The sequence below is a fragment of the Suncus etruscus genome, chromosome 13 (genome assembly GCF_024139225.1).
Source record: "Suncus etruscus isolate mSunEtr1 chromosome 13, mSunEtr1.pri.cur, whole genome shotgun sequence".
In the NCBI taxonomy this organism is placed as follows: Eukaryota; Metazoa; Chordata; class Mammalia; order Eulipotyphla; family Soricidae; genus Suncus; species Suncus etruscus.
In genome coordinates, this window is record NC_064860.1 from 27,449,777 (window position 1) to 27,465,224 (window position 15,448).

The 15,448-nt window shown below is 39.4% G+C and overlaps 1 protein-coding gene across 1 annotated transcript in view; it reads right to left on the reverse strand.

The window, feature by feature from the left end:
• Window positions 1-2,451: 2,451 nt before the first annotated feature.
• ILDR1 (immunoglobulin like domain containing receptor 1) overlaps window positions 2,452-15,448 on the reverse strand; it is a 43,203-nt gene continuing 30,206 nt past the window's right edge. The window contains exons 6-8 of the mRNA XM_049785900.1: window positions 14,567-14,698; window positions 13,516-14,342; window positions 2,452-2,583 (exon numbers count right to left, since the gene is read on the reverse strand). Of these exons, the coding sequence (XP_049641857.1) occupies window positions 2,542-2,583; window positions 13,516-14,342; window positions 14,567-14,698 (1,001 nt within the window). The 3' untranslated portion in view covers window positions 2,452-2,541. The remainder of the gene's footprint in view (window positions 2,584-13,515; window positions 14,343-14,566; window positions 14,699-15,448) is intronic.

Here is a 15,448-nt window from a genome sequence, read left to right on the forward strand (position 1 = left end):
ATAATTATTTTGTTATTAATGTCTCTTATCGGCATCTTTGTTTATCACATTAGAACATTATTTTTTAATAGTTACTGAATTTAGATTTAATATAAAGTCTTGGCCTACTTTTGTGGACTGTGATTCTAATGGTAGATTAATTTTTAGAGATTTTATGCTATTATTTTTGGTTAACTTGATGTATCTGGTACATATGAAGTTATCACTTTTTTTGTTATTTTTGCCTGAGAGTATGAAAATAATTTACTTACTTGGTTGTCAGGTTTTTTACTTACTTGGTTGCAAGGGTGGGGTATTGGAAAAATTGGAAAGAGTCCTGCTACTATATTTCTCTAGGTTAAAAAGAGTAGTTTAGTCCCGTGAGCAAAAAGTGACCTCCAAGCCCATACTGTATCATAATAGAGGCTTTGTACTCATTCTACTAATCATCTCTAGACAAGTGGGGTGTATTTTGGGGAACAAAAGGACTGTCACAGTTGACCCACCTACTTACTTACTTACCTCTTACTGATTCATCCCACAAACTTTGGTAACAATCAACATAAGAGTCCCTGGCACAGCAATGAAAGGAAAGTACTTAATGGGATCACTTACTGGTTCTCTCACTTGAGATTGTTTTATTAAAGGGGACTCTTACTAAATCCAGGGGGAAGAATAAATTACTGAGCTAGTTTGTGTTGGGAAGCAGAAAGCACCATGTCTCTGTAGTCATCTTCTGTTTGTTGAGGAATGAGTAATACAGAATACCTTTCCTCTGTGCTATTTTTGGGTACAGTATTCTCAAAACAGCTTGTCTTCTTAGTGTCTTTTAATTTTCCTTTACTTGTTTCATGTGCCATTTCCTGGACTTATAAAGTAGAGCCCAGCTGGAAGGAGCAGGGAAAAAAAATCTATGTTATATTGTCCAGACTGGAAGTCTTTTACTCACTAAAGTTTTTATCTTTTCATTATATTTTTTCCAATTTACTAACTTAGTCATTTTATGAATATCGAAAATCAGCAAAGAAACTGTTGTTAACTTGGAGTCACTTAACCTAGTTTTCCCAATATAGTTTTTGGCATATAATTAATGATATTTGGGTAAAAACAAGATCAAAATTAAGCTTACAGTCATACACATTAAATTATTATTAAGCACACAGAGACACATAAAACTTCTTTTGGACCATCTTTCGGTGTGTTCAAGCAGAATCTTCATATCAATCACAAAAATTCATAAGGCCATAGAAGGTTAGGGGAAATGGGAGGGCATGGTAGAACCAATCTGTAGGGAAGCTACCATGCCTTCTTTCTGGAACGTTCAGTGGTGTGGAAGAAAGGCAGTTCCAGAACTTTCTAGGTGGGTATGGCTTTTTTTTTTTTTTTTTTTTTGAGTTTCAGTTGTAGAAAAAAAGCTTAAATAAAGTCAAATGCTTCCATGAAGATATTTATATGGGACAGTATCTTCAAGCCAGCTATTTCCTTTCTTTTTTTTTTTTTTTTTTTTTTTTTTGGTTTTTTGGGCCACACCCTGTGACGCTCAGGGGTTACTCCTGGCTATGCCCTTAGAAGTTGCTCCTGGCTTCTTGGGGGACCATATGGGACGCCGGGGGATCGAACCGCGGTCCGTCCTAGGCTAGCGCAGGCAAGGCAGGCACCTTACCTCCAGCGCCACCACCCGGCCCCTCCTTTCTTGCATATTTATATATTATATTGTCTTCAGTAACAAAGTGATTTCAATGGATGCATACTAAATAAGAAAATATAAATTTTGGGAGAGACAACTGGGTGAATAGTGGTAAGCAGAAGGTATGATGTTAGAACACTATATGCATGAATCCTTATTAACAATATTATAAATCATTATCCTCAATAAAAATTTTAGAAAAGTGAAAATGTAAGTTAGATGTTGGGGAGAAAAATAACAAGAGGAAAACAAGAGAGGAATAAAATTTATTTAAAAAAACACCTGCTTCTCTGTAACTTTCTACACTTACAATACATAAACCATTAGAGGGTATATTGCTGGAATATTTCCTGTGCCATATATTAATGACACTCAGTAGCACAGAGGTCCAAGATGATTGGGAGCAGCAAAGTATACTAAGGGGAACCCTTTAGATAAATCATAGTAGGAGGCAAGGACCTGTGTAACACTGTAACATTCCATAGATTTCCTGTTTCTTAAACCTCTTAGATTTTTCTTACATATTTTCGAGGTTTCAGACTGAGAGATGACCAGAGTTTTGAGTTGTGTAACTTAGTAGAAGATTTGGGTTTCTAAGATGTTCCAGAGCTATCATAACTAAGTTAGGGAATATAACAAGTCAGAAACTACCTAAATAAGCAGAGTATGAACCAAGGAAAAAACAAGTCATTGCTTTCTTACTTTTTTGTATTTGCTATTATTCTGTTGTATTCTAAGAATCAAAGCCAAAATATTAGTTACATATTTGAAGCATCCCTCTGAAAATTCCCTTCCAAGACAGCTGGAAATCTTGGTGATGATAATGACACATGGGAGGTGAGTAGTAATCACATATGTATTGCTATGTTCGGTGACTAAATGACCATGCTTCTTCCACTATGGGAGCTGTCTCTCTCCTGGAAAACAGAACACACACACACACACACACACACACAATATCCAATTAGCTTTGATCTATTCACCATACATATAGTACCTATGGGTATTTTATTATATTGTAAATCCAAGATAAGTGGGGTACTTGGGTAGCAAATCTAAACTAGAAAATATTATACTTTTCCTTGATTACTCTTTATGCTGTTAATCTCTCCTTGGGCTTAAGCTTTGGCTTCCTTTCTATCTCTCAGGTCTCCATCAAACACATTTAAATTTACAGTATTTCTTACAACTTCACTCATGATGCTTCTTGTTGACTTTTATATGGTTAAGCCTCCCTTAACCATTTCGTTTTTTTTTTGGGGGGGGGGGGCTACACCTGGAGGTGCTCAGGGGTTACTCCTGGCTGTCTGCTCAGAAATAGCTCCTGGCAGGCACCAGGGACCATATGGGACACCGGAATTCGAACCAACCACCTTAGGTCCTGGATCGGCTTCTTGCAAGGCAAACGCCGCTGTGCTATCTCTCCGGGCCCTCCCTTAACCATTTCATCTCTCTACTATTCTGTCATGACAGGAAAGAGGTACAGGGGCTGGGGTGATGATAGCACAGCGGTAGGGCATTTGCCTTGTATGCAAATGACCCAGGACTGACCTAGGTTTGATCCCTGGCATCCCATTTGGTCCCCTGAGCCAGGAGTGATTTCTGAGCACATTGCCAGGAGTAACCTCTGAGGGTCACTGGGTGTAGCCCAAATACAAAAAACCAAAAACAAAACAAAACAAAAAAAAAAGAAAAGAAAAGAGATACAACTCTTTATTTCATTAATAATTTTTTAAACCATACCTTTGTAGTCCTTTCTAGATAGGACAAAGGAGTTTGTACCTATGTTTCTCTAAAATTATTTTTCTTTCTTTTTTCTTTTTTTCTTTTTGGTTTTGGGTCATGTCCATCAGTGCTCAGGGGTTATTCCTGGCTCTATGCTCAGAAATCACTCCTAGCAGGCTCAGGGGACCATATGTGATGCCAGGTTTCTAACTACTGTCCTTCTGCATGTAAGGCGAATGCTCTAAAATTATTTTTCAAAGATTATTTACAATCTCAGATCAAACTCATCTTTTCTTGAGATGTTATTCCACTTGATCTTTTGGCTATTGTAAGGGCAATGACTCTAAGTTACATTTCTAATCTAATTCACCATGTATGGTAGAGATAATTTTTACTTAAGCTTTAAATTTTATAGTCATAGTTTATAATTGTTACCTTTCATTATGATCATTAAAATAGCAAGATATGTTCCTAAATACATCCTTAAGATCACCATATATACAAATAACTTGCCATAAAAAGTTTTAGTTTTTAGGGAAAGAAAGTTTTAGGGTTTCATAATCTGGTTTTTTTTTTTGGCTGTGCTCAGGGCTTATTCCTGATTCTGTGCTAAGGGATCACTCTTAACGGGGCTCAGGGAACAACATTGTATGCCAGAAATTGAATCTAGGTTGGCCACATGCAAGTCAAATGCCCTACATTTTATACTACCACTCCAGTTCTAGAAGAATTAATTTTAAAATTTTAATAATATTTTCTTTATTTAAACACTGGGGTTACAAAAATGTCCATAGCTCGGTTTAAAAAGGGAACTAGTCTAAGATTTGTTGAAAAACCTAGACAGGAAATAAAAAATTATTGAAATTAAATTAATTATCCTGATCTAACAAATATCTTATTAATTAAGTGAATGAGTCAGGAAAAGTATTAATCTTGAATTTTCTGTAGGAAGTTTAAGTGTTGCATCGAGAGGAAATCAAGGAGTATTATTTTTTTTTCTTGTGTTAGAACAGGGAAAGTTTGGAATAAATAAAAATGCTTTGGGATGCTCTTTCTAAAATGTCAAGATTGGAAAGAGAATAGACTTGAAGAACAGTTAACTAAGGGTTAATCCACTTAGTCTGAAACCACTGAAGTTAAAAGCTCCATGTTACTTCTACTGTTTCTAAGGTTGTTACATTTGATGGAGTGAAGATATCACCAGACATTGAAGAAGAAGGCTTTTGCTGGAGTCCTGGTTCTGGAGTCAAATAAAAGATTTAACTTGATTTAACTTTCTATGGGCAATATTTAGGTCTTAATCTATTTCAGTTTCCCACAGTAGCCCATGGTTTTACATACCATTTGTTAACACTATTATTGAGATTTCATGTGAGTAAAGGGTTTTGTGATTAATATTGCAATTAAATAGTTTAAGTTTTGCTGTTATGCTAAATCTAACAGTTGAAGCTTGATTAATGGTGATATAGCTTAATCACCTTGAATAACAGAAACTTCAAATTATACATAACCAAAAGTCACCATCTAGTGGCCCAAATGTGTTATAATGTATGAAACTGCAAGCTCCAAAGGAAGTTGTGTAAGAAAGAAGAGTAAAGAGCAAGACTGCCTCACAGAAAGACATTCAAAGTACAGGTTACAAATACAATTGTGTGCCAAAAATCAAAGAATTATCCGGGCTGAACTCTACTGGAACTCAGATGCCAGTACCCCTATCTGTCTGTCTTCTGTGCTGTGCTCCATTTTTGTCTTAATTTCATCCTGTGTGTGGCTCATCTATGGATGGCTCGCCTTCCCTGGAGCCTTCCCTGGAGGTGAACTTACAGGCCCAGAAAAGAAGCTGCTAAACTGTGCTGGAACTCAGATGCCAGCACCCCTATCTGCCTGTCTTCTGTGCTGTGCTCCATTTTTGGCCTGATTTCATCGTATATGTGGCTCATCTGCGGATGGCTCGCCTTCCCTGGAGCCTTCCCTGGAGGTGAGTTTACAAGCCCAGAAAGGGTGGAGCCAGAGGAGCACGGCTGCTCCGCTTCACATCCCAGCTGTGCACATCATTTAGCCAATGAATACAACCACAATACGTAGAAAAACCCACAATACAAATGTGACGATGGGGAAACAACACAGGCCAGCGCCAGACATAGAGAATGACGATGGCAACTCTGATGACTTGAACATGACCAACAACTAGTCAGTCTCTCACATAAGTAGTTTAGAGTTGCAATATGGAAGATGTTCAAAGAACTCAAAGAAAGTATAGAAGAGAACAATAATAAGAATCAAGAGAATATGAAGATAGAAATCAGAAAACTCTAAACTGAAATTTCAGGTCAAATAACAGGTATGAAAAGCTCAGTAGATGAATTGAAGAAAAACATGGTTGAGCTTTCCCATGGGTTAACAGCAGCTAAGGACAGAATTAGTACATTGGAAGATGAGATGAATAACAATTCCATACAGCAGAAGAAATTGGAAAAAAAGCCTTAAAGCAAATGATCACACAATAGAAAAATTACTTAAAAAAAGGGAACATATGACAATAGAAGTCTATGATAAGCTCAACAGAAACAACTTAAGAATCATTGGAGTCCCAGAGACCCAGGAAGAAAATCTCCAGGAGGAATCAGCGGTCAAGAACATCATTAAAGAGAAACTACCAGAGCTATTGAATACATGCAATCAAATCCTGCATGCCCGAAGAGTACCAACTAAAAGAGGCCCCAGAAAAAACATCCCAAGACACATCTTAGTCACAATAATGAATCCCACAGATAGAGACAGAATTCTGAAAGCAGCAAGATCGAAAAGAGAAATTAAATTTAAGGGTACATCCTTGAGATTTACTGCAGACCTGTCACTAGAAACACTCAAGGCCAGAAGGCAGTGGTGGGACATAGTGACAAAACTCAATGAAATAAATGCGTCGCCTAGAATACTGCACCCAGCAAAACTCACTTTCAGGTTTGAAGGAACAATACATGGTTTCACAGACAAACAACAGCTCAGAAACTTTACAGACTCTTAAAAGAAAAACTGAACGGCCTACTTTAAGACAAGACTGACCAACAAACCTACCAAACTTCGATATAAAGATGGCACTAACTCTCAGGACAATTCTTTCTCTCAATGTCAATGGACTAAATGCACCAGTTAAGAGACACAGAGTGGCTAAATGGATCAAAAAGCTCAATCCAATCTTCTGCTGCCTACAAGAAATGCACCTGAATAGTCAGAACAAACATAGACTCAAAATAAAAGGCTGGAGGAAAATCATCCAAGCAAACAACACCCATAAAAAAGCTGGAGTGGCCATACTAATATCAGATGATGCAAACTTTATACTTAGGAAAGTTGTAAGGGACAAAGATGGACATTTTGTATTAATCAAGGGATACGTACAGCAGGAAGAAATTACTCTCCTAAACATATATGCACCGAATGAGGGGCCAGCAAAATATTTAATAAAATTGTTGACAAATCTGAAAAATAATATCAATAACAACACAATAATTGTGGGAGACCTCAACATGGCATTGTCAACACTTGACAGGTCAACCAGACTGAAACCCAACAAGAATATACTAGACCTGAAAAGAGAAATGGAAGAAAGAGGCCTAGTAGATATATACAGGACACTCCACCCCCAGAAGCCTGGATACACATTCTTCTCTAATGTACATGGGACATTCTCCAGGATAGACTACATGCTAGCACATAAAACATACCTCCATAATATCAAGAAGATAGAAATTTTGCAGGCTATATTCGCTGACCACAAGGCCCTGAAATTATATGTGAACTACAAAGGGAAACAGAAGAAAAACTTTAACACCTGGAAGTTAAACAGCCTAATACTGAATAACCAGTGGGTTTAAGAGAAAATCAAAGAGAAAATCAAAACCTTGCTAGAAACAAATGATAATGGAGACACAAACTATCAGAACCTATGGGACACAGCAAAAGCAGTACTGAGAGGAAAACTTATAGCTTTGCAAGCACACATCAGGAAAGAAGAAGGGGCATACCTCAATAGCTTAATGATGCAGCTCATAGAATTAGAAAGTACTCAACAAAAGGACCCAAAAATAGGGAGACGGAAGGAAATAACAAAGCTGAGAGCAGAAATCAGTGAAGTGGAAATCCGAAAAACAATCCAAAAGATCAACAAAAGCAGAAATTGGTTCTTTGAAAAAATAAACAAGATTTATAGACCACTGGCAAAACTAACAAAGAAAGAGAGAGAAAAACTTGATAACTCGTATTAGGAATGAAAAAGGAGAGATCACTACTGATATGGTAGAAATCCAAAGGGTAATCAGAAACTACTTTGAGAAACTCTATGTCACTAAAAATGAAAACCTGGAAGAAATGGATAAATTTTTAGACTTTTATAATCTTCCACGGTTGAATGAAGAGAATGTAGCATATCTAAACTCACCCATCACTATTGAGGAAATTAAGACAGTAATCAAACGTCTGCCCAAAAACAAAAGTCCAGGCCCAGATGGATTTACTAATGAATTCTTTCAAACCTTTCAAGAGGAACTTCTACCAATTCTGGCAAGACTCTTTCATGAAATCGAAAAAAAGCAGGAACACATCTAAATAGCTTTTATGAAGTCAACATCACCTTGAAACCTAAACCAGACAGAGATACTACAAAAAAAGAAAATTACAGACCAATATCGCTGATGAATGCAGATGCAAAGATCCTCAACAAAATCCTGGCAAATAGGATTCAATGCCTCATTAAGAAGATTATCCACTACGATCAAGTAGGTTTCATCCCAGGAATGCAAGGATGGTTTAACATTCATAAATCTATCAACATAATACACAGCATCAACAACAAGAAAAATAGAAATCACATGATCATATCAATAGACGCAGAGAAAGCATTTGATAAGGTCCAACATCCATTCTTGATCAAAACTCTCAGCAAGATGGGAATGAAAGGAACCTTTCTCAATATAGTTAAGGCCATCTACCACATGCCAAAGGCAAATATTGTCCTCAATGGAGAAATACTGAAAGCTTTTCCTTTAAATTCTGGCACAAGACAAGGCTGTCCTCTCTCACCACTCCTACTCAACATAGGACTGGAAGGACTTGCTATAGCGATTAGGCAAGAAAAAGATATCAAGGGAATCCAGATAGGAAAGGAAGAAGTCAAGCTCTCACTGTTTGCAGATGACATGATACTCTACCTAGAAAACCCTAAAGTCTCTACGAAAAAGCTTCTAGAAACAATAGACTCATATAGCAAGGTGGCAGGCTACAAAATTAACACACAAAAATCAATGGCCTTTCTATACACCAATAGTAATAAGGAAGAAATGGACATTAAGAAAACAACTCCATTCACAATAGTGCCACACAAACTCAAATATTTTGGAATTAACTTGACTAAAAATGTGAAGGACCTATACAAAGAAAACTATAAAACTCTGCTCCAAGAAATAAGAGAGAACACGCGGAAATGGAATCACATACCCTGCTCATGGATTGGCAGGATTAACATCATTAAAATGGCAATACTCCCCAAAGCATTGTACAGATTTAATGCGATCCCTCTAAAGATACCCATGACATTCTCCAAAGAAGTGTATCAGGCACTTTTGAAATTCATTTGGAATAATAAACACCCTAGAATAGCTAAAGCAATCATTGGGAAAAGAATATGGGAGGAATAACTTTCCCCAACTTTAAACTGTACTACAAAGCAATAGTTATCAAAACAGCATGGTATTGGAATAAAAACAGGCCCTCAGATCAGTGGAATAGGCTTGAATACTCAGAAAATGTTCCCCAGACATACAATCACCTAATTTTTGATAAAGGAGCATGAAATCCTTAGTGGAGCAGGGAAAGCCTCTTCAACAAGTGGTGTTGGCACAACTGGCTAGCCACTTGCAAAAAATTGAACTTAGATCCCCAGCTAACATCATGTATGAAGGTTAAATCCAAATGGATGAAAGACCTCAATATCAGACCTGAAACCATAAGATATATAGAACAACATGTAGGTAAAACACTCCAGGACATTGAGACTAAAGGCATCTTCAAAGAGGAAACTGCACTCTCCAAGCAAATGAAAGCAGATTAACAGATGAGAATATATTAAACTGAGAAGTTTCTGCACCTCAAAGGAAGCTATAGCGCCCAGGATACAAGAGCCCCCCACTGAGTGGGAGAAACTATTCACCCAATACCCATCAGACAAGGGGCTAATCTCCAAAATATACAAGGCACTGACAGAAATTTATAAGAAAAAAACATCTAATCCCATCAAAAAATGGGGAGAAGAAATAGACAGACACTTTGACAAAGAAGAAATACAAATGGCCAAAAGACACAGGAAAAAATGGTCCACATCACTAATCATCGGGGAGATGCAAATCAAAACAACTATGAGGTACCACCTCATACCCCAGAGATTGGCACACATCACAAAGAATGAGAACAAGCAGTGTTGGCGGGGATGTGGAGAGAAAGGAACTCTTATCCACTGCTGGTGGGAATGCCGTCTTGTTCAACCTTTATGGAAAGCGATATGGAGATTCCTCCAAAAACTGGAAATCGAGCTTCCATACGATCCAGCTATACCACTCCTAGGAATATACCCTAGGAACACAAAAATACAATACAAAAACCCCTTCCTTACACCTATATTCATTGCAGCACTATTTACCATAGCAAGACTCTCAAAACAGCCAAGATACCCTTCAACAGATGAATGGCTAAAGAAACTGTGGTACATATACACAATGGAATATTATGCAGCTGTCAGGAGAGATAAAGTCATGAAATTTTCCTATACATGGATGTACATGGAATCTATTATGCTGAGTGAAGTAAGTCAGAGAGAGAGAAAGACACAGAATGGTCTCACTCTTCTATGGGTTTTAAGAAAAATGAAAAGTATTCTTGCAATAATAAATTTCAGACACAAAAGAGAAAAGAGCTGGAAGTTACAGCTCACCTCATGAAGCTCACTGCAAACAGGGATGAGTTTAGTTAGAGAAATAACTATGTTTTGAACTATCCTAATAATGAGAATGTACAAGGGAAATAGAAAGCCTGTCTAGAGTACAGGCGGGGGTCGGGTGGGGAGGAGGGAGATTTGGGACATTGGTGATGGGAACGTTGCACAGGTGATGAGTGGTGTTCTTTACATGACTGAAACCCAAACACAATCATGTATGTAATAAAGTTGTTTAAATAAAAAAATTAAAAAAAAAGCATTATCCAAATTAATTTGTCCTCCAACTACTCAGAATACGATAAGGTAATCCTTTTTTGGGAGATAAGCTCAGAAAGCCAAAACTAGAAGGCTTTTATAATTAACTTTAGCAAAATTCTTGCATTTAATGAAAGTCCTTCAATAGAAAATAGGTTAGAATTATTTGTGTAAATATTTTAATGATACAGTTGTGTTACTTTCAAAATATTAGAAAAATTGAAGTTGCCAGAAAATGACATTGCCCCATATGATTCCCTTCTAATGAAGCAGCATGCACTATTAATAAGGGCTTTTTGGCATGCACTGCTACTTTTGCTTAGACTCATGGGCATGGGGCTATTTTTAGAGAGTAAATGAAAAAAGGGGGAGCTAATTCCAGTGTCTAGAATATAACTGATATCCTTTTAATCTTCTCTTAAGAGAACTTAAAGGGATGAAAACAAAAGACAAAAATTATACTTCTAAGACAATAGGGTCTGAGGCCATTCTCTGGTTTTAAACTTAACAGTTAAGTTTAAAAGTTAAGTTTTACTTAACATATAAGTTAAAAGAAGATGAGAGACAGTTAAGTCACCATGTGACTAAAGTAACAACATTTGTATAGTTCTGAGTAATTTTGTGTTTTGGTTATATATTTTTTCTACTGTTAAAATGGAAGGAAGAGTTTTAAGAACTGTTAAAGATAATGCTAATTAAACTCAGGTTATATATGGATCAAATGATGTGCTGTATAACTGTCCAAAGCTCATTATGGATACTCTTAATTTTTACTATTCTTGGTCTTTAATTTTTCCCAGGGAGGGCCACCTGAGAGAATAGGTGTAACTGCCACCAATGATTTCACTAAGATCCGCATCTTTTGCTGCTTTCCTCTTGTAAAGTTCTCACTGAGGTTTTTCTTAGAAAGGCCAGCATTGTAGCCTTTATAGATACCTACACCTTCACACATACCATGTATGGGTTTTTTTTTTATTGAAGTAACATGATCATATTTGGGTTACAGTCATAACCAGAACACCCCCCTTCACCAGTGCAACATTACCCCTTCCCCCCTTCCCATCCCCTGCCTGTATTCGAGACAGGCATTTTACTGGAGGTTTTTGTTTTAACCACAGTAGAACTTGTAATTCCAAGTGAATTCCAAGTATCTTCAAAGTGTGTAAAAGATTCACATTCTTGACCTTCTGCCATCTTTCTACTTGAAAAACTTCTCTCTCAAAGCCTCTATCACTCTATCTCAACTGAAGCAAAATAGAATTTCAATCACATAAACAATTTTTTATGTGTGGCTTGTAAATCAGCTCTGATGTCAGTTCATGAATAGTTCGTTTTTCTGTTTGGTTTGTTTTTGGGCCACACACGGGGGTGCTCAGGGATTACTCCTGACCCTGTGCTCAGAAATAGCTCCTGGCTTGGGGAACCATATGGGATGCTGGGAAACAAACCCAGGTCCGTCCTGGGCTGGACACGTGCAAGGCAAATGCCCTATTGCTGTGCTATCTCTCCGACCCCTCATTGCTGACATTTGAGCAATGTCAGCACAGCTTTGTAAGGTCATGGTTAATAATATCACTTCAATATGTTAGTTATAATACAATTTTTAGATTTACATATTATAAGGAGTCTATATTACAAGATAGCAAAGAGAGAATATAGTGGGTTAGAGACTTGTCTTGCATGTAGCCGACCCAGGTTTGATACCAGCATTTTATATGGTCCCTTTAGCATTGCCAGGAATAATTCCTGAGCAGAGCCAGGAATAATCCTTAAATATTGTCAGCTCTGGCCCTAAAATAAAAGGTCTATGTATTTTTGTGTCCTTTTTAGGTTAAGGTTGGCATTAACTGCATATAGTTATTCAGAGTTACCTGATTCATATTTGAGATATGATGTTTATGCATGATTATCTGAGGGTTTGGTGGCAGCTCTTAGTGGTGCCCAGAGGCTGGTTTTACTCTGTCTGGTAGTGCAGGCCTGAGAATTCAGTGCTCAGGCCTGACAGTACAATACTGCTTGAGCCTAGATGTGCTAGAATTCCCAGTGCTTGGGGGCCCTATTAGGTATTAATACAATTTAGAATCTTGAGCCTATAAGGCCTGAGTTCCAGGGTTTCTGAGTGCTCTCTGCAACTCATATTTAATCTTTATTAAATCAACTAGCAGTAACATGTAAGACACTTTCTTGCATATGACTGGTTGGTCCCCAGCACCACATATAAAGTGAGAATCCCTGAGAACAGGGCCAGGAGTAAGCCCTGAACCTAAGCACAGTCAGCTGTGGCCTCCAATTTGTTTTCTCAAAAATAGTTTACTGATCTGAGGAATCTCTGAGAACTCATCCATGATCACTACAAGGCCTTGCATGCTCAGGTCCAGCATCAAGAGTGGCATACAAACATCCTGTGCTGTCAGATTGTAGGTTCTAATTAGGGGTATGAAAATATAGTTGTTAAATTAGAGCAAATGGCAACGACAGGAAGTCGAATATTACTCAGGAAGGCTGATCTTTCAGTGCCCACAAAGTTACTTTGGTTATTCTGAGTGTTGTTTACTTTTCTGGAGAGTAGGGTGGGCCTCTCTGCCCTACAGGTCATGGAGGATGAGACTGAAAAAGATGAGAAGAAGGCCTTTGGGAAGAAGCATCAAGTGTGAAGCCCCGTCTCTGTCCTCTGCATTTGTTCTGTCCCTACTAGCACCCTGAACTTACTAAGCCCTTTCCAGTGCCATGAGAAGCAGCCTGACAAATTTATGGAGCAAATTGTGCAAATGAGAGTGGAGGTACCCTCAGCAGTGCCTATAAGGTAGACTTTGTCAACTGTGTCCTAGCCTGGCTGGAAATTTTCTCCCCACACCCGACCCTCAACTGGATATCCCAGGCTCACCAAGCGCCTTTCCACATTCCCTTTTGTCCTGTTATTCTTGCCTGAGATGACATCCAGTGAGCGGTAGCTGGGTGGCTTCTCCTCGGGCCAGCTTGGGGAGTGCGAACGATGTCGTGAATGGTTCTTCCAGTTCCGAGGTGGCCTCTCCCCCTCCTCTGAGCTCCAAGAACTGAGACCAGAGGGCAGGGGAGGGGAGTAGCTGCGATGCCGGCGCCTCTGGTACTTTTGGTACCTCTGGGTGCTTCCCCGGGGGCTTGGCCTTCGGGGTCTCTCTGCATAGTGGCTCCTGGCAGAGGGGTGGTGGGGTGGCCAGGGGCGCTCACTGGATGAGGGGACATCACTAAGGCTGTCTCCATCTGACCAGGATGTGGGTGACCCACGCTGTCTGGAGCTGTGGTGTCTTCCACTCCGCAGTTGGTCCAGTCCCCTTGGTTCCATCACCCAGTGCTTAGGCTCCTGTTTTTGGAGCTCTTGGTGGAAATCGGTGTAGGGGTGCTGGCTTCTCTCTGCCCTTGAATTCCAGGGCCTGGGGGGAACTGGGGTAAGCCACTGCTGGTGAGAAGAGTTGCTGGTCCTCTGTGAGGAAGGCAGGTCTCTGATCAGCGGGGGCAGGTGGATGATTCGTCTTTCCACAACCTCAGAATCCAGGGAGGATAGTATGCTGCGGGGATGGCCAGATCTGAGTTGGTGGCCAGGAGGCAAAGGCTGGGCTGGGTTGAGATTCCGAAGCTCTTTCTCCAGATACTCTAACACACCATTGGAAATGGGAGGAACAGCAGTAGTCTGGGTCATTGGCATCTGCGGCAGGCTGGATCGCAGAGACAAATCTGAATAGAGACAAAAATAAGAACACGCAGGCTATTGGCCCCCCAAATCCTCCTCAGAACCAATGCATCAAAATGCCACGTGATTTTTCTTGCATTTACCCATTCCCAGACACACTCATAAAGATATACATCATATTGGTTCTGACGCCCCCCTTTTCCTAATAGTTCATGCTCCAGCCCTTCACCTCTGCCCACTCCCACCCCAAACATCTGGCAAGGTTTACCTCGCTGCAGCAGTGGGTTCATTGGGTAAGATGAAAACTGGGAGCTCCTGTCCGTCCCCCAGTATAAAGGTTTTTCCATCATCTGAGGGCCTAGGGCCTGAGCCTGCTTCATGTAGCGGTGGCGGGCCAGGGCTGCAGGGGAAAAGGGAAGAATGCTGACCCTCAACCAGGGCAAGGCCCAGAACTCCTTACCTCTCTCCACCTCCTAGCAGCCTCACCAAGAAGCCAGTTTCTCTCCTCACAACCCTAGCCTAGGAATAAGAGTTAAGGAAGTAGGGATCAACTGTTGTTCCATCAAGGAGTTGAGGATAAACTCCTGAGTTAACATTTCAGTGTCTATATCCAAGAAAAAAAATAATCTAACTTCCTCCTTTCAAAAACATGTAATCCTGCAGGTAAAGAAAGAGGAGATGGAAAGAACATTTCTAGCTGGTCTGTGAGCCTCAGGAAGGAGATGACAATGAGATGAAAGCAAGCAAATGTAAAATACTGAGGTAGATCCCAATGGATCCTTTTTTCTCTTTCATCATTTAAAGGTGGGGCTTTTTCTATATAGTAGGAATAGCTGAGAGGGAGAGGGGAGGGCAGATAAAGGAGACAAAAATTTAATATTCTTTCATAATATAAAAAATAATGTGAAGAAGCCACATATATCAAAAAAATGCCACTCCAATCCCCAAGGTGTTGCTGATATAAAGCACACCACTTACTGTGGCTGTCAAGTAGACGCAGAAGCATTAGTTGTTTTGGTTTCTGAACAGCTGTTTGGAGATTATTGTGATTTATGCACTTCGTGTCTACAGGCCCCTGTCTATCTGTGTATGTAGGGAATGGACATGTGTTTCTATTTAGGAAGTGCTTGCTCCAGGCCCCGCCTTACAC